Here is a 22,065-nt window from a genome sequence, read left to right as displayed (position 1 = left end):
ATAAGGCAAGACATGAAGTGGGGCTGTGGATAAGGTGGGTTTGGGGCAGTAAGTGGTGCCACTTGAGAGCAGAATTTGCTGGGGGTGAGGCTACAAGGAAAGCCACGACCAGACCTGAAAGTGTGGAAGGCCAGGCAGTGAAACTAAGGTCCTCAACCAGGACCCACAGGAGGCTGGGGATGGGTGTCTCAGAGCCCATGAGTCTGCCAAAATGGCATGATTGTGTGGAAAGGTGTGTATGTACGTTACTTTTCCTGACTCGTAAAGGGAGTCCCTGACTCAGCTGAGGGCTAAGAGTAGGGTTAGGGTGAAAGGAAGGATAGAAGCATGGGAACAACAGCTGTTGAGCAGGGGTGGGAGTCCACAGGGGCTGGGACGAGCCTTTCTAGAGTTGGTGGGGCCCACCACGAGGGGCTGGATGTGAGTGTGGTCACAGGAGCTGGGGTATGGGTGGGGTCAGGGCTGTTGTGGGCGTGTTCAGAGATCTGGGTGTGGTCAGAGAGTTGCATGTCTCAGCCTGGTTTCTCTCAGTGCACAGTCAGGCAAGAGCATGAAGATGGCAGATGTCGGTGGTGACGCTGGAGCAGGAATATGCAGGGTCACAGTGATGTCACCTCTGCCTGAGGGCTGCCCACGAGGACCTTATTTACGGGCTCCCCTTTAGCCAGTTTAGTTTGGGCGGCTGGTGAGCCGGCATGGGCAGGTGGATGTGGAACAAAGCAGGAGCACCCAGGTGGCTTGTCGCCAGGAGTGTGGAGCGTGGGCATGCCCTTTTGTAGCCTGACCTCATGGCCAAGTAGACTGGATGACATCTGGAGTCAAAAGCCACTCACCATAGCCTCTGAGGGCAGGGCAGTCAGTACTCCTATGTCCCAAGCGGCTGGTGCCTGGGCACACCATCAGTTCAGAGTCTTGGGTTTTAAGCAGCAGAAACTGACTGATGAATCTAAGCAAGAAAGGGTATGTGAGGGACCTGTCAGAATCCAGGAAGAGCTGTACGCCGGGTCCCTGTATGGGCAGGACAAGGAGAGCACGAAGACCATCGTCTCTGCATGCTCCCTTCAGAGGACCAGCCTTCTCTGCCCAAGAGCTAGACTCCTGGGACAGAGAGTCTGGCCCAGCATGGGCAAGGGTCCTTCACTCCACCAGCTGGGCAGTGTGAACCAGCTGAGGCAGAGTATGAACTTGGCCAGAGGCAGGCATAGACAGGACTCTCTCCTACACTGATCTTTACTGACTTGACTTGAGCCCAAGCCTGCGAACATCTCCCCACCCCCTATTCCTTATACACTGCCCCTTCTTTGGTCGAGAATCACACTCCTTCACGTGGCATGAGGACTCCCTGCCTCACCCACCTTCCAAGCTTCCACTGTGCCTTCTCAACCTTCTTATTCATATATTCATGAACACTTACTGAGATCCTAGTATGTCGACTGTCTTAGGCACTGGTGTACGTGGGAGAGTAAGGGACAGTCCTGCTGCATGGAGTGTCCACTCCAGTGGGGGAGATGGACTGCACACAAGCCAAGGCAGAGAACCCATTCCTTCTCGAATGCTCCATGCATTCCCTGCTGGGATACCAAGATTCAGCTCAAGTGTCCCACATCTCGGCAGCCTTCCTTTATCTGACTGATGTCACCTGGGACCTGTCTGTGACCCGTGGATTGGGGACCCCTTGCGGCAGAGACCGTGTCTTGACTCGGCCAGAAAAGATACTTTATCTGTGTTCACAGAGTGAGTGAGAGAACAAACGTGAAAACTCTCAGGGTTTCTCATGTCAGCCAAAGGTCACACTGAGGGAAGGAGTCCCCATAGTGCTTTTTAAGATTTTGCATCACTTGAAGATTTTGTTCTTTTTGAAAATATAAGAACGCTCCCTTCTTGCCTTCAGGAAACATCAGGGCTGGTGGCAAGCCTTTGAGAGCAAACTTCGAGGAGAACTGATAAGCAGAGGATTAGAAAAGATGCTCTGGGCTCACAAGAGGAAGGAGAGGTAATGAGGGCATCTGCTCAGGTGGGCTGAGGAGGGCAGCCAGGCTGCCTGTGAGCTGGGAAGGGGAGGCGGAGGGGACCACAAAGGGAGGGTTACTGCAAACATATCAATATTCCTTCCCTAAAGACCGCAGTCTTTATTCACAGTGGGCTTAGTTTGAAGTGAAGTAAACAGAGAAAGACAGATATCATATGATACCACTTATATGTGGAATTTTAAAAGTAATACAAATGAACTTATTTACAAAACAGAAATAGACTCACAGACATAGAATACAAACTTATGGTTACCAAAGGGGATAGAGGGGGCAGGGTGGGGAGGGATAAATTAGGAGTATGAGATTAACAGATACAAACTACTAGATATAAAATAGATAAGCAACAAGGATTTACTATATAGCACGGGGAACTATATTCAATAACTTGTAATAATATATAATGGAAAAGAATAACCTATAATGGAAAAGGTGCACTTTGCTGTACAGCTGAAACGAACACAATATTGTAAATCAACTATACTTCAATTTAAAAAAAAATGCAGGGCTTCCCTGGTGGCGCAGTGGTTGAGAGTCCGCCTGCCGATGCAGGGGACACGGGTTCCTGCCCCGATCCCGGAAGATCCCACATGCCGCGGAGCGGCTGGGCCCGCGAGCCATGGCCGCGGAGCCTGTGTGTCCGGAGCCTGTGCTCCGCAACGGGAGAGGCCACAGCAGTGAGAGGCCCGCGTACAGCAAAAAAAAAATAAATAAAAAAAATAAATAAATAAAATAAAAATAAAAAATAAAAAAAAATGCAAAGTGCGCTTAGTTTATGAGCTGAAGATAGCCACCAGCTACCAGTGGGAGAATGTTCTGTCATTTATCAGCATTTTAACTGCAGTATTTATTTTAACTAATGGCTTTTTTTAAATGGAATCTCATTAGAAGGAGAATAATTCCTTATAAATGTTCAGACTTTATAGTTCACAAAGCCCTCTCCCACCTTGCTGCACTGAGCCTCCCCACTTTCTGGAAAGTGGGGGAAATCCCACGGCCACACTTCACCAGCTCAGGGAGGTCAGAGGAAGAGACCCCATGCCTGCAGCTGTTGAAAGTGACCGTGGGATTTAGGGCCATGTAACCAACCCCTTTATTTCCCTGTACTTCCAGGCCAGCGCTCTTCTCACTCTCTTGAGTGCCTTCTCTTTCAGCTGTGGTGATTGCACACCTGGAGAGCAGAGGAAAGTTAGAGGCACAGCGGTTTTAGGGTGCTACAAACAACAGACCAAGGGTCTCGCGTGTTTCGCACTAGAGAGTTGGAAAAAGGGTAACAAGAGTCACAAGAGTTATGTTAGACCATTTAACATAGGCACTGGTGTACGTGGGAGAATAAGGGACAGTCCCTTACTTTTAAAAAAAAAAACAAAAAAACAGAAAACAGACTGGGAAAAACACTTGCAACAAAAGCAACATAGAAAATATTAGTATTATGCGTTGATCAGAACATGAAAACCCTAGTACATGTGTAGGGGAAAGAACATGAACAGAGATACTATAACAAAATAGAAACAAAAGAGGAAGTATAATTAATGTATAAAAGTACAAAAAGTGTTCCAGCGTGATTAGTGATTCATCAAAGAAATAAAATAGACATTATCAGTTGCCTACAATATTAGCAGGTCTTATTAAAAGGTTAAAAGGTTAAAATGTGATAACCAAAGTGTGCTCTGGAAACAGAGGATGTCCAAGAGAAGTGTCCTGCCCCTTCCATAATTTCTCAGGGCTCCGGTGAAGCCGCAGAGACAATCTTCCCAAATAGTCCATGGATAAAAATCTGGGAGCCATTGATAATGGGCCAGGTATCAGAATTTAGTCCCAGAGAAATTAGATCAGGGTATTGAGCCCAAACCAAGAAAATTAAATTCAAGCTGTATAACTGTAAAGCGCTCCACTAAGGAACAGAAGTCGGTTGTTCTAGATTAGCATGGGGATGGGGCTGCTGAATGCCTTCCTGGGCTACACTGAGACAAGTGGGCTAGTACAGATCAGGAGAACCCTGGCGCCACTGTCTTGGATCACTGTACTCGCCTTTTTGCCTTGAGATGCTGTGTACAATGGTGGGAGGAGGAGAGACTGTGAATCAGTCTGAGTTGCCTTTGAGTCCTTGCTCAGATCATGCAGCTGCCAGGGCAGGAGTTCGTGGTGAGGGGGATGGAGCCTCATTAGCCACACCTGTTCAGGAAGGGCCCACGAGCCTACCAGTGGCCTCCAGTAGGTCGACCCCCAGTGACATGGCCTCGTCCTGCACCACTTGGGCAAAGGACCCTGTGGCTTTCAGGTTGTATAGCACTCTCAGAAGGAGTCAGAACCATTATCAAGAGCAGCCAGGATTTAGGGGATGGACTGCTTATGCGCAGGATTCCAGCAATCCTTTTACAGGATATTCCCAAAGCATGTTGCTCTGTTCTATTTCAAACACATTTTACCTAACTTCTAACTGTTGCTTTATAATCGGGTTTTATCAGCCTGCTTTTAGTGTGAAGCCCACAGGCAGGGGTGTCCTAGGAAATGTCTCACAATTGTCTGGGGGGAGATGGGAGCTCTGATTTGTAGCACTTAGTTTCCATGGTGTGAAACACTCCCACCATGGCTGATTCTGTGCTGACAATACGATGACAACAGGCTCACAAAACTCCACAAAAGTGAACAGTCATGAGTTGGTGAGAGCTGTCTGCAGCCACCACTGCTACAGGCTTCAGCTAATCTCAGGGGCAACCTGGCAACCACAGGGGAAAACCTTTCTTTAAAAGACACTTGATTGGGGTCCTAGGGACAAAAGGGGGTTTTCCTAGAGAACTCTTTCAGGACACTTGGGAGAGTCAGTTGCCAAAAATGTCGTATCTGATCTTCTGTTCTTCCTTTAGCATATTAAAGAAGACGTGTCCCCCTCTCAGAGAGAGGGTGATATTCTCTGGAAAACGAAGTTGGCCACACCTGTCACTGGAGTCCATTGGTGAACTGGCCCCGGTGCCCATTGTAGGAGCAGAAACCATTGATTTATTAAACACTGGTGAAAAGCTCTTTATCTTCAGAAATCCAAAGGAGCCGGAGATCTCACTGCACCTTCCTCCCAGGAAAAAGAAGAAGAACTTTCTGAATGCCAAAAAGGCCACTTGGGCCTTGGGCATGAACTAGCCCAAAGGAAAGCCCCAAGGAGTCTGAAGACAGAAAGATTTGTTTTCTCCTGCCCACATGAGTGTGTGTGTGTGTGTTTATAATGTACAACTTGCAGGTATTAATTGCACTTGCAGAGAACAGATACATCCACTCTCCCTCCCTCACCATGACTTTCATGGGCTAAGTTTAATCTGGTCCCATGAATTCCCAGATGGCCCATTCCCTTTAGCATCGCAAGGGACATGAAGAGACAGGGGACCAGCCCGTGAACCCTCATTGCTTTCAGTCCCACCTTGCTGAGGGTCTAGAGGAGACCCAGGACCCTAATTCACATCCCCACAACACCTGGCTGAAGAGTGGGCTGTATACTGAAGGCAAGGCTCTCTCTCTTCTCTCACATTGTGTGTTTGTTACATATTCTATTTTTATCAAGGGAGCTTTTGAAAGAAGAGCATTTTCCCTAAAGCTCTTCTCAAGGGAACTCGTCTTTGCTTTCTGTAGGAACCATTTATTTTTAATCCCTTCTTGGTTTTGGCCCTCACGTTGTGATGTTCAATGGAAATTTGCCCTCCATCTTTCCAGGGGCCAGAAGATGTGCCAGCCACTGGGCGATACCATATCCAACTCAAATCAGGAAACTCAGAGGCTTAAGAAGGTAAGGGGATTTAGGAAAGATCATAAAGCCAATAAGTAACAAAGTCAGGACTCATTGAACTCTTTACGGCCCCAAACCCTTGTCCCTTCTCCTGGACTTGGTAAATGGACACATACCTGCCCTCAGGTGTTTGCCAACAAACTGACTGCACACAGGTCCTCGTGTTGCACAAAGTGCTTTCCTGTGCCCTGACCCTCTCCATCCTCACAGTGTGGTTGGATCATTATATGAGCTCTTCTGAGAACCAGGCAAAGAATACAATTATAATGGGTCTTTCCTAAGTGTGGGAAATGGTTAGGCAGGGAATCCTGTCACCAATGAGAAGAAAAGGGATTCTGATGAAGCATCTCTTACATGAGTTGCTTCTAGACCTTTACAGCTACTTGAACCCACTTATTTTTTTAATATACAGCAGGTTCTTATTAGTTATCTATTTTATACATACTAGTGTATATATGTCAATCCCAATCTCCCAATTCATCACACCACCACCACCACCGCCACTTTCCCCCCTTGGTGTCCATATGTTTGTTCTCTACATCTGTGTCTCAATTTCTGCCCTGCAAACCAATTCATCTGTACCATTTTTCTAGGTTCCACATATATGTGTTAATATACGATATTTGTTTTTCTCATTCTGACTTATTTCACTCTATATGACTGACAGTCTCTAGATCCATCCACGTCTCTACAAATGACCCAACTTTGTTCCTTTTCATTGAACCCACTTCTTTTTTTTTTTTTTTTTTTTGCGGTACACAGGCCTCTCACTGTTGTGGCCTCTCCCGTTGCGGAGCACAAGCTCCGGACGCGCAGGCTCAGCAGCCATGGCTCACGGGCCCAGCCGCTCCGCGGCATGTGGGATCTTCCCAGACCGGGGCACAAACCCGTGTCCTCTGCATCGGCAGGCGGACTCTCAACAACTGCACCACCAGGGAAGCCCTGAACCCACTTCTTAATCCTTGACAATACCCAGCAGATGAGGATCACTACTCCCATTTTACAGCCAAGGAAACAGACTCAGAAAGTTTAAGTAACTTGCCTGTGATCACACCATGTGTAAGGGAGGAATCCTCACTTTGAACTCAAGTCTCCTAGCTTTCAAACCCTTACCTGCCATGAGACATCGCATTGCCTTTGGCAACCTGAAGGCCAAGTCTTATTTGCAGTTTCCCATCAGCATGCGTGCAGCATGGTGATCAGGGATCTTTGCCTGGGGTTGCACTTCTTCCAGGGGGCAGCTGTGTACCATCATAGTGGCTGCCAGTTGGCCATATCTCTGCATTAGCAGATATGCACAAGTAAGCAGTTCAAATGCAGGAGAGAAGAGTGGATGGGGTCAGTTTTCCCATCAGAAGCTCAAGTGAGAAGAGAGAGGAGAGAAAGAGCAGTGATTTTCACACAGGATAGTGGAGTGGAAAATGCATGGTCTTTGGTGTAAGCTTACTTAAGTTCAGATCCTGCTCTGTTGCTCGTGAGCTGTGTGTCCTGTGGAAGTCACCTGACCTTTCAGAGCCTCATATTCTTCATCAACAAAAGGATGATGAGAATCCCTTGTTATGAGGATTAGATGAAACTGGATCAGTAAAGTGTTTGGTGGTGTTGTGCACCTGCCACATCTATGTCCTTCTGTAGTCCTTGAAGGTGACCCATCTGCCTTTCTACTAATTTCCTGATTCTAGGACTCTGCTAGAATTATGCATGGTTGAAAATAGATTGCACATAAGGATTCGAAAAAATAGCTCAAAATTATGGGCTGAAGGCTGATTGAATAGATTATTAGCAACAACAGGAGGTGCTCAAGCTATTCAAAATACAGCATTTGAACCTAATAATAACTCCTTATGTTAATAGACAAAGACTAGCTATTGATTTAATTTCTCTAAACTCACTGCATGAGAAAGACAAAGATGTGATAGGGAAATCTTGTGCTCCTGGAATCAGGTAGCTCAGGTTTAAATCCTGGCTCTACAACTTTTAAGCAAGTCACTTTACCACTCTGAACCTTAGTCTTCTCATCTGTAAAACGGGGGTCCTAATACCTACCTTAGGGTAGGGATGTCACAAAGAGTGAAGATATTGGATATTATATAAAATGTTGGTGTTCAATAAAATGTTGATATGCAATAAATGTAGCTTATTTATTATGTTTTTACATACTCACAAAATTGAGCTTTGTGGTTCCTTTCATTCCTGTTTTCACCCTACATGAAGTTAGTGACCCTTCTAGAAGGGCTGTACCTGCCACAATACATGGAAGCCTATTCATAAGAGAGAAGCTCCAGGGAACTTGAGTGGAGAGGACTTCATTTCAAGATGGGGCTCCATTACTTACAGGTTGGGAGAATTTGAGAAAATTGCTAACCTCTCTGAGGCTCAGTGTCCCATGGATTATGTCTTCTAAGAGTTCAGTCTAGTTAAGTTGACAGACACAAAAATAAATCATCGTTAAGCGCAAGGGATAAAATAGAGTTATGAAAACCATGCTGTGGGAATTTGGGAGTGAGATGAAACCTGACTGGGGATATTTGGGAACAGCTTTAAGCTTTTGACCCCAAATCTTTATTTCCAGACTGGACTTCCTCTTGGGCTCCAGACACATTTGTCACAGATGCCTGTCCAACCCTGAACCCATTGGCTTCCTATAAAACCTGTTCCACTATGGGATGTCCCATCTCTGAGTAGATGGTACCAAGTCAGAAACCTACAAGTCATCCTAGACATCTTCCTGTTTTCAACCCCCAAATATGATGACTACGTCTTGCTGATTGGGCTGCTGCATTAACCTTCACATCTATGCCCTCTTCCTCCCCTCCGCTCCTTCCCAGGCCACCTCTCTCCTGGATGGTGCCAGCCACATCCCTTCTCTCCAGGTTGGCTCAAGCCAATTTGTTCTATGGTAGCCATATCTGAGTCACTCCCTTGCTGAAAGACCTCCAAAAACTTTTCAATGCCTACAAGACCTCCATGAATTGTCCACTAATAACCTTCCTACCTGTGTCTATGGGGGAATCCTCTACTTTTCACGGAGCCATTGATTGGCAATGAGACACAAAGAAGAAGGTGGATCTGGGTTTGCCTCCTGGATCTGCCATTTACTCTGTGGCCCTAGAGAAGCTACCTGATTTCTGTGAACCTCTGTTTCCCTCACCTGTTTTATAGGATTAATGAAGTGATACTGTAATGTGTCTGCTACAGGGAACACACAATAAATGCTAGCTATTGTTGTCTTAGAAAGTTTGTAAACAGAGGAGTGACATTATATGATTTGTTTTAGAAAGGGACTCTAAAGGTCTTATGGAGGATGGGCCAGGAGTAGAAGCAGTTACTTGAGCTTTTTATTGGCTTCTGTCTTCCAATACACAGCTACAGGTAGGGAGTGAGGAGATAATTCTATTCCTGCTTTGTGTGCATCCTTGCTTGTCTGGCCTTTGTTTGCCAAAATTACCAGCAACCATTCCACCACCACCAACAACACTAACACCATTACTCTTGAGTTTGCCTTCTCTGGATCAGGCACATCACTTGAATATTTATCTAAGTTTTTCCTAATCCTCAAGAAGACCAGGTAGAGGAGATGTTATTATTCTTATTTGACAGATAACCTGCTATGAAATGACCTTACTCATCATTAATGTATATGGGAACCACCATTTCTCACCCACCTGAGAGTACTTCCTCCCTAATTTTACTGCACCCCTACTTCATTTGTGTGGTAACATGTTCAGGGGAAGGGGATTCCTCCTCCAGCCCCAGGAGATGAACCATCACTGACTCCCAGAGTTTCCTTACAGGCTGTGGGGGTGATGCTAAAGATCTCTGCCTTTTATTTAACGGGGTGTTTAGACCATTATATTTAATGTATTTGTTGATATTTGTTGTGTTTGCCTTTTAATCTACCAAATTGCTATTTCGTTTTCCATTCTTTGATATGTTATTTGTTCTCTTTTTCCTCCATTCCTGCCTTTTTGGTATTGAGTATCTTTTATGATTCAGTTTTATTTTCTCTGTTGGATTATTATCATACTTCTTTTTTTAACTTTATTTATTTATTTTTGGCTGGTTGGGTCTTCACTGCTGCACGTGCGCTTTCTCTAGTTGCTGTGAGTGGGGGCTACTCTTCGTTGCAGTGCGTGGGCTTCTCATTGCAGTGGCTTCTGTTGTTGCAGAGCGGGGGCTCTAGGCACACGGGCTTCAGTAGTTGTGGTGCATGGGCTTAGTTGCTCTGTGGCATGTGGAATCTTCCCAGACCAGGACTTGAACCCATGTCCCCTGCATTAGCAGGCAGATTCTTAACCACTGCACCACCAGGGAAATCCTATCATATATTTTTTTTAGAGGCTGTCCTAGGTTTTACAATTTACATTTTTTACTTATATTCCATCTTCAAATAGTATTATGTACCTTCACATATAGTGTAAGAATCTTGCAGCACTATACTTCCATTTCCCTTCTCTATCCTTTCTGCTATTGTTAACCACATTTTTGCTTCTATTTGTGTTAAACTCCCACGTACGTTGATGATATTTTACTTTTTATATGTAGTTATCTTTTAAAGACTTAAAATTAGAAAATATGTTTTTACAAATATTTGCAACTTCTGGTGCTCATTTTTCTTTTATGTAGATCCATATTTCCATCTTGTATCACTTTCCTTCTTCCTAAGAAATGTCCCATAATATTTCTTCTAGTGCAAGTTTTCTGGTGATGAGTTTTCTCACACTTTGTGTTAAAAGTCTCTTTATTGCCTTCATTTTCAAAAGCTATTTTTACTGACTATAGAGTTCTAGGTTTCTAGTGTTTAAATTTTTTTCTTTCACTATTTTAAAGATGTCACTCTTATTGGATTCGATTTGCTAATGTTTTGTTGAGGATTTTTGCATCTGCATTTATGAAAGATATTGGTTTGTTGTTTTCATTTCTTATAATATCTTTATCTGATATTAAGGTAATGCTGGTCCCATAGAATGATATACAAAGTGTTTCCTCTGCTTCTACTATCTGGGAGAGATTGTAGAGAATTGGTATCACTTCTTCCTTGAATAATAATAATTATCATATGGAATAGTTTCACCAGTGAATCCATCTGGGCCTAGTGCTTTCTGTTTTGGAAGGGTATTAATTATTGATTCAGTTACCTTAATAGACATATGCTTATTTACATTGTTATTTCTTGTGTGAGTTTTGGTAGAGTGTGTCTCTTGAGAAATTGGTCCATTTCATATAAGTTATCAAATGTGCAAGCATAAAGTTTTGGAAAATATTCCTTCATTTTCCTTTTAATGTCCAAAAGAATAGTTGTGATGACCACTCTTTCATTTCCAATATGTAATGAGCTTATTCTCTTTTTCTCTCCCTTGATTAACATGGCTACACATATATTGATTTATTGATCTTTTCCAAGAACTGGTTTTATGTTTTCTTGATTTGTTTCTGTTGTCCTATTTTCAGTTTCTTTGACTTCTGATACAACAAATTTTAGTATTTCTTTTTTTCTATTTAAGATTAAAGTACAGTCTCTTACAGCCCCCTGTAGTCCCCTCATCACTACACCTTACCTTTAATTTCTTCTTTTCCAGGAGCAACTAATTTCAACTGTTTAGCTGTTTCTTGTGGCATCAAGATTTATACTCTTAGGAACATAGTGCAACTTCTCAGTGCTGTATCATTCATAACATATATTGACCTTCTATTATAGCAGATAAGAATTTAGCTTTCTTATACACATGTAAACACACACATACCCTTCCTCTCCAGTTATCTAATGCAATTAAAGTTCAATTTTCACTAAATATTCAGCATTTATGTTATTATAACTAATAAAACTTTATTTGAAGCTGATCCATGTAGTGTTTTTGTTTGTTTGTTTGTTTGTTTGTTGCGGTACGTGGGCCTCTCACTGCTGCGGCCCCTCCCGTTGCGGAGCACAGGCTCCGGACGCGCAGGCCCAGCGGCCATGGCCCACGGGCCCAGCCGCTCCGCGACATGCGGGATCCCCCCGGACCGGGGCACGAACCCGTGTCCCCTGCATCGGCAGGCAGACTCCCAACCACTGCGCCACCAGGGAAGCCCATGTAGTGGGTTTTTTTTTTTTTTTTTTTTTGTGGTACGCGGGCCTCTCACTGTTGTGGCCTCTCCCGTTGTGGAGCACAGACTCCGGACGCGCAGGCTCAGCGGCCATGGCTCACGGGCCCAGCCGTTCCGCAGCATGTGGGATCCTCCCGGACCGGGGCACGAACCCATGTCCCCTGCATCGGCAGGCGGACTCTCAACCACTGCGCCACCAGGGAAGCCCCATGTAGTGCATTTTAATTACATTTCCTTTTTTGTGTAACTTTTCATTTTCCCTAGAGTTAACAATTGGCTAGGAATAATTGATAGTTATGGTAAAAAAAAAAAAAAAAGACTTATCTTTTGGAGAAACATACTGAAATATTTATGGATGAAATTATATGTTGTTAGAGATTTGCTTCAAGATAACATGAAAGGGCATCTGGCCATGATAGAGTAACAGACTGAATTTAAAATTCCAACTTAAACAACTAGAGAACTAGCCAAAATACAGGAAAGAACTATTTTCAGACATCGAGCAATAGGCAGCATGGGACCGTGATATCTAAAAAAAGGGAAATAAATGAAGGGAGCCCTATAACTGCCCTAGCTTAGTGCCCGGAGGCAGTTTTAAGGCTGCAGACCAGGTAGGGAAAACCCAAACAGAGCCCAGCAGTCTCTCTGAGCTGAGGAGACAGAGAGCGGAATACAGGGAGGCTGAGGCAACTGAGATTTACGAGGCATAATATAGAGGAGAGACACAGAGAGGGAGAGAGAAAGAGAAAGAGGGAGGGCACGTTAGTATCAATAAAAGGGCCCCCTTGAGTCTTTGTCTGAATACTGAGCCATGTGCGCATGAGGGTAAACTGTCAGCGGGGAGAAAGAACCACCAGAAATAAGTAGTTTCCAAACAATTCCCAAAGCTCACCAAGGACTGGGAATATTTCCCATTCCCACCAGCCAGAGTATGATGCATCAGCTGGTCTTCTGATGGATCTTGCCTTGGTAATGGGAATAAATTAACTGTTCTGGATTCACCATAAGAAAGCTTAAAAGCAAGTCTCAACAAATCTATAGAGACAGAAAGTAGATTAGTAGTAGCCTGGAATCATGGGGGGGTGGGCAGGAGCATGGGGATTGTGGAGAGTGATGGCTGATGGATACATTTTGAGGTAATGCACATTTTATAAAATTAGATTATAGCTATGATTGCACAACTCTGTAAATATACTAAAAACACAGGGAACTGTACACTTTAAGTGGGTGAACTTTATGGTATGTAAATTCTATCTTGATAAAACCATTAAAAAAAAAAGAAGAGGAAAACAAGCCTCAAACAATTTAAACTGATCTCAAGTGACTTAACAGCATGCCAGAATAAAGTCCAAAGCCACTTACAGGAATACAAGATAATCCAGTGCCATTTTATATATTGGCAATTGCATTCCTCGGAGGGGGGTCTATTTGATGAAACTCATTTTCAGGTATCATGTATGACTTTCTACTTTTCAACTGCCCAGAGTAGCCCATAGCCAATGCATATAGATCTGGCCTCTTCTCTTTCTCCTCTTGGCAGATTTTATGCACTCTTCTTTCCAAAGCCTGACCCAGATTCAAAACTTTTGGGTACCAAGGAAGTATTTTTGTTAGCACAATCAAGATATTCCTGATGTGAGTACATTGGCCTGTTTCAAGGCAATGTACCGAGGCCTTGGTTAGTTTGTAATGCCATTTATGTACAACGTGTCGAAAATTTTCATAGTCTAGTTGATCAGCTTTATTTCCACCATCAAAACCAGTTGCCCGTAATATAGTAAGAAATCCTGGATACTTTCCACATTCCTTTCCATATGTGGCTCTACCTCTGTGCCACCTGGTCACAGTCTCTAACATGCAGCAAAGGAATCTTCCATATCGACTAGCTTCATTTTCAGTACAGCTTGCAACTGTGTAAATTATATCAGAGAAAACTCGATCAGAGCAAAGAAGTGTGGAAAAATTCGGAGTTTTCTGTTGATGTACGAATTCAACAAAATGAGCACAGTAAACAGCATCAATTGCTGAAAAAATACATCGAGGAAATATACACAGCTGTAGAAATTTTGTGATGGTCTCATTTTTGGTAGAGTTTGCTAAAAGCCAGTTCTCCTTTTCCAGTTTCAGTCTCTGTAGCACTCGCTGTACGTGTTCCACCTGCTTCTTTTCTTCTTCAAGAAGCTTGTCCTGAAGGGCAGTACATCGCTCCTTCTCTTTTTTCTTTTGATTTGGAGGCATTTCCTGATTGCCATCAATTGCTTTCATCTGGACTTTAAGTTTATTGACTTCCCGTTCATAGCTGGTACGTGGAACTGCAAGGTCATACATTGTCAATGACCAGAATGTGGCATAGAATTGAGGGCTGATGTCATCCCAGACTTTGGAAACATGTAAGGAAACCACTGCTTCATGGACAGGAGCCATCACCATTTCACATGATGTAATATACTTGTGAACTTTATGTTGCTGTGTATTTCCCTTCTCTGATTTTTGAAGTTCATCATACTTTGACGAAATATGGTGTGCATACATTGGCCTAGACAGGAAAAATGCTGCATCATGGGGTGTGTGAAATTCATTACAGAGCACATCAATTGAAGGCACTCGCTTTATATAATCCTCTGTGCTTAGATTAGATGCTAAAAACCCACCAAACTGTACCAGGGTATCATGACACTGATCATAGAGCTTTCCCACAAGTTTCAAATGTTTCTCTCCACCTTCCTGAAAGATTACCCCATTCCTCTGCTGAGCCATAAGCAAATAGAGAGGAAGAGCAAGATCATGGTCTAATAGTGCATCCTTTAATCTCTGGGAGGATTTTTTAGTGTTTCTTATCTGGCCAAAGTAACCACCCTCAGCTTTTAGTTGCTCTCCACCAGTCATGGCCTCTAGTTGCTCCATTGTCATTTCTTCTGTAATTTCTATGCCTGCCATTTTCTGTACCACTTCTTTCAATATAAGCAGGTCACAACTTTTGCCTGCCTTTAGCTGATTAGCCACATATTGAAGAAGACCAGCAAGATCAATTGGATATTTACGAAAAACTGCACCACAGAAACTAGCCAGACTCTGAAGCCAGCTTGAGATGGTTGTGTCGTCATGTTTCATTCTCTCCTTTTCTGGATTAGCTAAAGCTTCAATGATACAATAGGCCAAGACGTCATAATTCAATGAAGTGAGGAGTGAGGTATTTCAATGAATCTACTACAGGTGTTATTAAGTTATCATACTTCTGTATTTGTGACAAGATATAATCAAACAAAATGGTTGGATTGCTGTGGCTCAACTTCCCAATTTGTCTTCCAGAGGGCTTCACATTTTCCTTGGTTAGACGCTTCATGATATATTTGGCTCTGTCTATTGTTTGAGCTTTAACTTTTACTAAAAGTGGATGACTGTTGTAAGTTTCATTCTTCCACTGGCCATACAGACGATATCTATGCTGATATGGAAATGCTTTAAACATTCCCCACAGTTCCTCAGACAAACAAGCATTGCAGTCCATCAAAGAAAGAGATGGAAGTAATACCTGGTCAGTAATGCTAAGCAAGCAGCTAAGGATAACTTCCGTCTTCTCTTTATCTTCTTGTTTGCTTCCATCACACTGAAACTCCTTCATAAATGACTTGCCTATCCGCACCACTTTTGCGAATAAAATGGGATCGTGAGAAAGGTGGGGACCAAGGTAACAGAACATATTGAAGATGTCTCTCCTCAAATCTTCAAAGCTCTCTGCTTGTTTTGGTGCTCTCTTATTTTGCAAAGCATTAACAGGTGAGCCTTTAGCACCTTTAGGAACGCCAACTCTTCGGTAGAGAGGCTCAATAGTTATATGAATAAGCTTGCAAATAGCAAGGGCTATTAGTTTATGTGAAGCTGCGTAGTATGGAGGCATCTGATCCATAATGTTCTGTGCATGCTGCCAATCACCAATCTTTAACAAGGCTTCCAACAAACCAAGTTTTTGGTTGTCAGGTGGCTTCTCCACTTTCTCCTCTTCTTTTTCCTTTTCTTTCTCTCGTTTGTCAATTTTCTCAGGAGACAGTACAACCATTGTAAGTTTTCTAACAATCTGCTTAGCTTCTACAATTTCTCGTTTGTGTTCATCCATAATGCAATTATCAGCTGGAAGAAGATGTACATAAAGATCATCTAAATCCATAAGATTAAATTGTAGAAGTACTGCTGCAACTCTGTACAAAGATGAAGGAGTCTCTCCATTTGGTTCCTGGTAAAACTTGAATTTGAACCCAAGAATATGACACAGTGTTTGTGGTTCACACATACTCATGTAAGATTCTAATAAAGATATAAAGAAGTCATTGTGTTCTGGCCTGCATTCAAACACTTCTAAAATGACATCCAGAACTCTATTGGGATCCAGATTAAAGCATCCTATTAAAGATTTGATGTTTTCTAAGATCAAATCACTAGTAATATTTCCAGATAAATCTTGCCCCAATTCAGCAATCAGCCTGGCATAACCTTCATTTTCTTCTCTTAACAAATTAAATTTTTGCTGCTTATAAAAGAGTTGTGTCTTGATTTTAACTGACTTTTGATTGAATTGCTGTGATTGTTTGATAAGCCCCAACGATTCCAATGTTTCTGGATCCAAGCGTTCCTTTAGAGGTGTGTCTGAAACGAAATACAAACATGCTACTACGAATTGTGTAAAACAGTCTCTCTTGCTTTTTTCTTCTAAACAATTTGTCTCAGTATCTAATATGCAGAATACGTCAGCAAGAATGGAGGGCATATCCTCACAAAATTCACTAATGTCATTAAGAACATTAGATGCCTGTTCATGCTTTAGATTTCCTTTAATGACATGGGATGATAACTCATAAAGAGCTTGCTGGAAATCTCTATAAGTTGAACTATCATGGCTTTTATTTTCACTGAGGATCCGGCATAAATGCAAAAATTCACCTCTCCCTGATTTCTCCCAGTTCTTTATCCACTCTACGGGATCCACGACAGCTGCATCCGCCATCTTCCCCTCACTAGTAGCAAAACGCTAGTGAGCGGTCAAAGGGGAGCACCGCCCACGGGAATGCCGGGAGCCGCGTCTGTGTGCTCATAATTAGCTGCGTGACGTTGGGCGAGTCTGCTCATCTCTCCAAGACCCTGCCCTTACCTGTAAAAGGTAGAAAACACCACCCCCTCTCAGGGCTGTTGTAGAATGCAGTGAGATGTATAGGAAGATGCTTAGCACTGACCCTGGCACTCGGTAAATTGTGGTGGCAACTCTGATTGCCTTGTCCAGGCTGGATAGCCCTTTATCAAGTCCTGAATTCATGGCCTTCTTTTTCCCTGGCTGGAAAGTTTATAACTACAACTTTAATTTCATTAATAGATATAGGACTTTTCAAGTTATCTGGTTCTTCCTGAGTGAGCTTTGGTAGTTTGTATCTTTGAAGGCATTTGTCCATTTCATCCCAGAGTTTGAATGTTCCAGTCCCCGGCATAAAGTTCCAGTGAAAGTAGGCCTGAGGCTCATCTGAGAAACAGCCATGAATCCACCTGGCCAAGGTGGAGCACCTTAAATTCAGTTAGAGACTCACCATGTGACACTGGAATAAGGAGACTGGACCAGAGTAGGGGCTCCTGACCATTTCCGATTACAGTCCCCTCCAGGTGAGGAAAACGATGTCCCTCTCCTGGAGAAGGATATCATCACACAAAAATATGCATGTACTTTCAGAAGGTGTCAGGCCCCCTGAGGCTGGTCTGAAGATCCCTTAGTTCCCCACCCCAAGGTTAAGAAAAGTGATAGCTGATGGTCAGTATAGGGATAGGGGATTTCAAAAAATGGCTATTATGGGATTACATGAAATCATGTGTGTGAAACTTTTGAAAATTGTAAAATACTATAGAATTTAAAAAATAAAAAGAGCATCAAAAAACCTTTTTATTTTATAATAATTTTAGATTTACAGAAGAGCTTCAAAGACAGCGTGATTTACCTCTCACAGCGTCGACACCTCACATACCAACAGTACATTGTCAAAGTTAAGAAATGAACATTGGTACGTTACCATTAACTAAATTCTGGACTTTATTTGGATCTCCCCAGTTACTCCACTAATGCCCTCTCTCTGCTCCATGAGGCCATCCAGTTTACCTCATTCATTTAATTGTCGTGTCTCCTTAGTCTCTTGTAATTTGTGACATTGTTCAGAGTTCCTTGTCTTTCATGGTTCAGATACTTTGGTGTGTGGTGGTCAGGAATTTTCAGTTGAGGTTTGTCTGAGGTTTTCTCATGAATCCACTGGGGTTATGGATTTTGGGGAAGCACACCGCAGAGATGAAGTGACCTGCTCATCACATCTAATTCGGGGTACACGATATCAATGTGACTTTTTTCTGGTGATGTTATCATTGATCACCTGGGTTAGGTGATGTCTGTCAGTTTTCTCCACTATAACATACTTTCCTCCTCTTTCCATATTGTATCTGTTAGACGCGAGTCAGTAAGTCCTGCCCACAGGTCCCAGGATAACTGCCATGCTCTCCCATGACCCGCCTCCCTTGCCACTCTTGAGAGTGAGATATGGGAATGTAGAGTTCCTTCTCCTTCCCCTGAACGTGCCTCTGTCTGGATAGGATGTGCACAACTGAGGCCGCCATTTAATGACCAAGAGGGTCAACATCCTGAAGACAATGCCCACACGTCAAGGATAGCAGTGCAGAAGGATGGACAGAACATGGGCTCCTGATGATGTTGTCGATCTGTGAACAAATATTTAATGAACAAATGAACATAATGGGAAGAGCTCTCTATTTTTTGCCCAGCTATTTCACAAACGTTTCGAGGTGGCTCATAAGGAAGAAACCTAATAACATTCTGTGCCAGTGATTTTCCCTCCCATGGACTTGCTGTGAAGTGGGATGATACATTTTCTTGTATAAGATGGTTAGAGTTGGGTTTCTTCTTGCTTATAGCAGAAAGAAAACGGATACACTACCCTTTTAGAAAAATCCTCCTGCAAACAAGCAACCTTTTGGAAATACCTCTCTGGAGACTCTTACAGAGATGTCCTTTAAACACGGCTGATGTTTTTATCTGAGAGAGAAAGTGTGTGTGTATTTGTGTGTAAAGGCAGCAGGACATAGAGTGTTGAGCAGAAGAGCAACCAGCTAAGAGAAGCAGGTGGGAGAAAAAGCTCAACCGAAGGCATCGAGTGCTTACCGTTCCCACAAGAGGGATAAAGGAGAGGAGAGGACAGTTTTCACTCAGTGTGTATTGCATGCCAGGCAATAGGAGCTCTAAATACCTGATTTTATTGACTCCCCATGATGGGCTTAGAGATTTAAAGTGGCTTAAAATCTCACTCCAAAGCCCTGCCACTTTCCTTTACCACCCCAATCCAATCCTTAGACAAGATCTCTAGAAATGTCCCCAGTCCATCCACTTTTCTCCATCTCCGGCGTTACCACCCTGATCCAAGCCCCATCATCCATTTCCCGGTCTGCGGCATCTCGCACCTAACTGGTGTCTCAACTGCCAACCTCACTCCTCCTCCCTATGGTCTGTTGTCTGCACTGTCTATTGGTCGCTCCTCTCTCCAGAATGATTCAAGGACATCTCAGTGTGCAAATCCAAACTCTTTCCTGTGGTCCCTTTGGATTTCCACGATCTGGTCCTGCTTGTCTCTGCAGCCTCATCTTGTACATTTTTCACTCCACTCACCGAGCTCCAGCTTCCTTGGCTTTCTTACTGTTCTTCCAGGTAATTCCTAACTTAGGGCCTTTGCCCATTTGTCCTCTTTGCCTGGAACGCAACATCATCCACCGTTTCTTTGCATGGCTGATGTTTTTCAACCTGCAGGTCCTGACACAGGAAGCTTTCACTGAGCACACCAGGGTAGCTCCTGTCTGTGTGTCACCCAGGGTACTCCCTTTATTACCTTCATCTCAACTTGAATTATTTTTATTTCTCAGCTACTCTCCTTAACTGACTCCCCTGTTTAGAATGTTGGCTCCATGAAGGCTAGGACCTTCTCACCGCTGTGCTGCCAGCACTCAGAACAATGTTTAGCACATGGTAGGTGCTCAATAAATACTCAATGAACAAATGAACATAATTGGAAGAGCTCTCTATTTATTGCCCAGCTATTCCACAAAGGTTTCGAGGTGGCTCATAAAGAAGAAACCTAATAACATAGAAAAATGTAAATGAACACCGAGAACATCAGAAATAGGGAAAATGTAAATTAAATTACAAGAGCAACACCAGATACTTAAACCAATGCAATTCTTAAAAATGAGCCTAATCTTGGCTACGGGTTCCCTTTGTAAATAGTTCAATAAAGCCCTTTGTAAACGGCAAGGCGTTCACTTCCTGCCCACACAGCCCCACCTGACTGAATCAGAACGGTCACTTACCTGAACTGGGCCAAACTCTCTCACACTTGGACCAAGAGATACAGAGAAGGACTTGGACAGGGGGTGATATGTTCTGGAACTCTGAAAAGAACAAGCCTTGGGCCATGGGCAAGTAGATGGAGCAGCTGGAAAAGCAAGCGTGGGAAGAGGAGCAGGAGTACAGCATGGCCATGCGGAGATGGAGCAGCGGAAGAGCTCATGCAGCTTCAGAGATGACGGGGGCAGCTGTAGCTGTCTGCTGACTCCCCAGTTCCCATGAGGCCATCTGAATTTCCCCAGTTAGATCAGCAGGACTCTGCTGGGTCCTTCTGACAAATCTTTTTCTTGAGCTTCTAAGTCTCTGTTTTTGGTAATCATGTGGTGCTGAGGCCAGGATTGATTGATAAGAGACGATCACACTGAATCACACTAGGCTAGATTGGGCTGCAGTAACAAACATCCCCCCAAACTGAGTGGCTTACAAAGCAAAGACCTATTTACCACTTCTGCTACATATCCATCAAAGGTTGACTGCTGTTCTGCTGCAAAAAATCTTCACTCTGGGACCCAGACTGATGGAATAGCCTGTATTACCAGTCACTGTGACCATCTCCTGCCTTCACAATCCAGCTGGGACCTTACATCCATGAGAAGTAGGACCTGTGAATGTTTTGTCTCCTTAAGTATTGGCACAAATGTCAACATTTCCGATTTGAGACCCACACCCCCAGAAGAGGCCACTGGGTCATTTGCTAATTCCCTGTTCTTCTTAGTTTTCTGACTTGGTGCTGAGGCCAGGTGTTGCCTCGGGGTTCAGCTCTGGACCCAGGCTGTCCCACCCTAACCCACCACCCGTCCTAACTAACCAGCAATGGCGAAGCAGGTGGCCCCAAGGGAAGAAGAGCCATGGGAAGTGTTGAATCCTGACTCTACCGCTTATTAGCAGAGTGGCTCTGGGCTACTTCCTCAGCTTCTCTGAGGCTCTGTTCTCTCGTAAAATGGGAGGGATAATAATGGATAGGATGGTAGTAGGGCTTAACTGGTTTTCAAGGGTTTCGCACATTTAGTGCTGTATACATGGTATTGTTGTTACTGTTCCCTTGAAATACGTCAGTAAGTTTGGGGAACTCGAACCAGCGCCTGCAGCAGCTCCCCACTCCAGCCCACCCCAGAGACTGTGGTCCCTGCAGAAGACACTTTGGTCTCACCGTGCTCCTGATCTTCCACTGCTCTTCCTTTGGCAGAGGCCCTGAGGCAGGAGCTGGCGGAGCAGCGGGCTGCCTGCTCTGAGCACCAGAAGGACTTGGAAGCGCTGCAGGCTGAGCTGAGGGCCCCAGGCAGTGTGGGCAGGTGACAGGCCATCAGCCAGTGTCCAGGGGACAGCGAGGACTCTGCCAGCACTGCAGAGGTCAGCACCCCTGCACTGCCCATGCCACACCCTTCTTGGAACAGTGTCAGGGAGAGGCTCTGGGTGCTCGGTCACCCCCTGTCTGAAGCGGGGAAGAACCTCTCTTTCCACAGGCCTGGGAGACACTTGATGAGCCTGCAGGCTCCCATCTTTGGAAAGCAAAAACAAGGTTTAAGTGCAGCATGTTATTTTAAAGGCAGATGCAGTGGGATCTCAGGGTGTTGGTGCCAGACAGGGTCCATCCTGTAGACCTGCAGAGAGTTTCTCAGAACACCTCCCCAGACAGACTCCCTGTCTAGACCTCCCTGTTCCTGTGAGGACAGGTGAGCTTGTCACCAGAGGTCAGTGCTGACTCTCCTTGAACTTTCTGGTCGGACTCGGCCCATCATCCCCCT

At 44.1% G+C, this 22,065-nt stretch overlaps 1 protein-coding gene and 1 pseudogene across 2 annotated transcripts in view; one reads left to right on the top strand and one right to left on the bottom strand.

Annotated features, from left to right (window-relative positions):
* EVC2 (EvC ciliary complex subunit 2) overlaps positions 1 to 7,932 on the top strand; it is a 155,304-nt gene extending 147,372 nt beyond the window's left edge. For both annotated transcript variants that reach the window (XM_060104248.1, XM_060104257.1), the window contains 2 exons: positions 1,892 to 1,993; positions 4,895 to 7,932. In XM_060104248.1, the coding sequence (XP_059960231.1) occupies positions 1,892 to 1,993; positions 4,895 to 5,165 (373 nt within the window). In that variant the 3' untranslated portion in view covers positions 5,166 to 7,932. The remainder of the gene's footprint in view (positions 1 to 1,891; positions 1,994 to 4,894) is intronic.
* Positions 7,933 to 12,464: 4,532 nt separating this feature from the next.
* Positions 12,465 to 16,888, bottom strand: LOC132488199 (THO complex subunit 2-like; annotated as a pseudogene).
* Between the last annotated feature and the right edge of the window lie 5,177 nt (positions 16,889 to 22,065).

This window comes from Mesoplodon densirostris, chromosome 1 (assembly GCF_025265405.1).
Source record: "Mesoplodon densirostris isolate mMesDen1 chromosome 1, mMesDen1 primary haplotype, whole genome shotgun sequence".
Taxonomy (NCBI): Eukaryota; Metazoa; Chordata; class Mammalia; order Artiodactyla; family Ziphiidae; genus Mesoplodon; species Mesoplodon densirostris.
The sequence above is the reverse complement of the archived record's forward strand: the minus strand, read 5'-3'. Positions and strand labels throughout refer to the sequence as shown.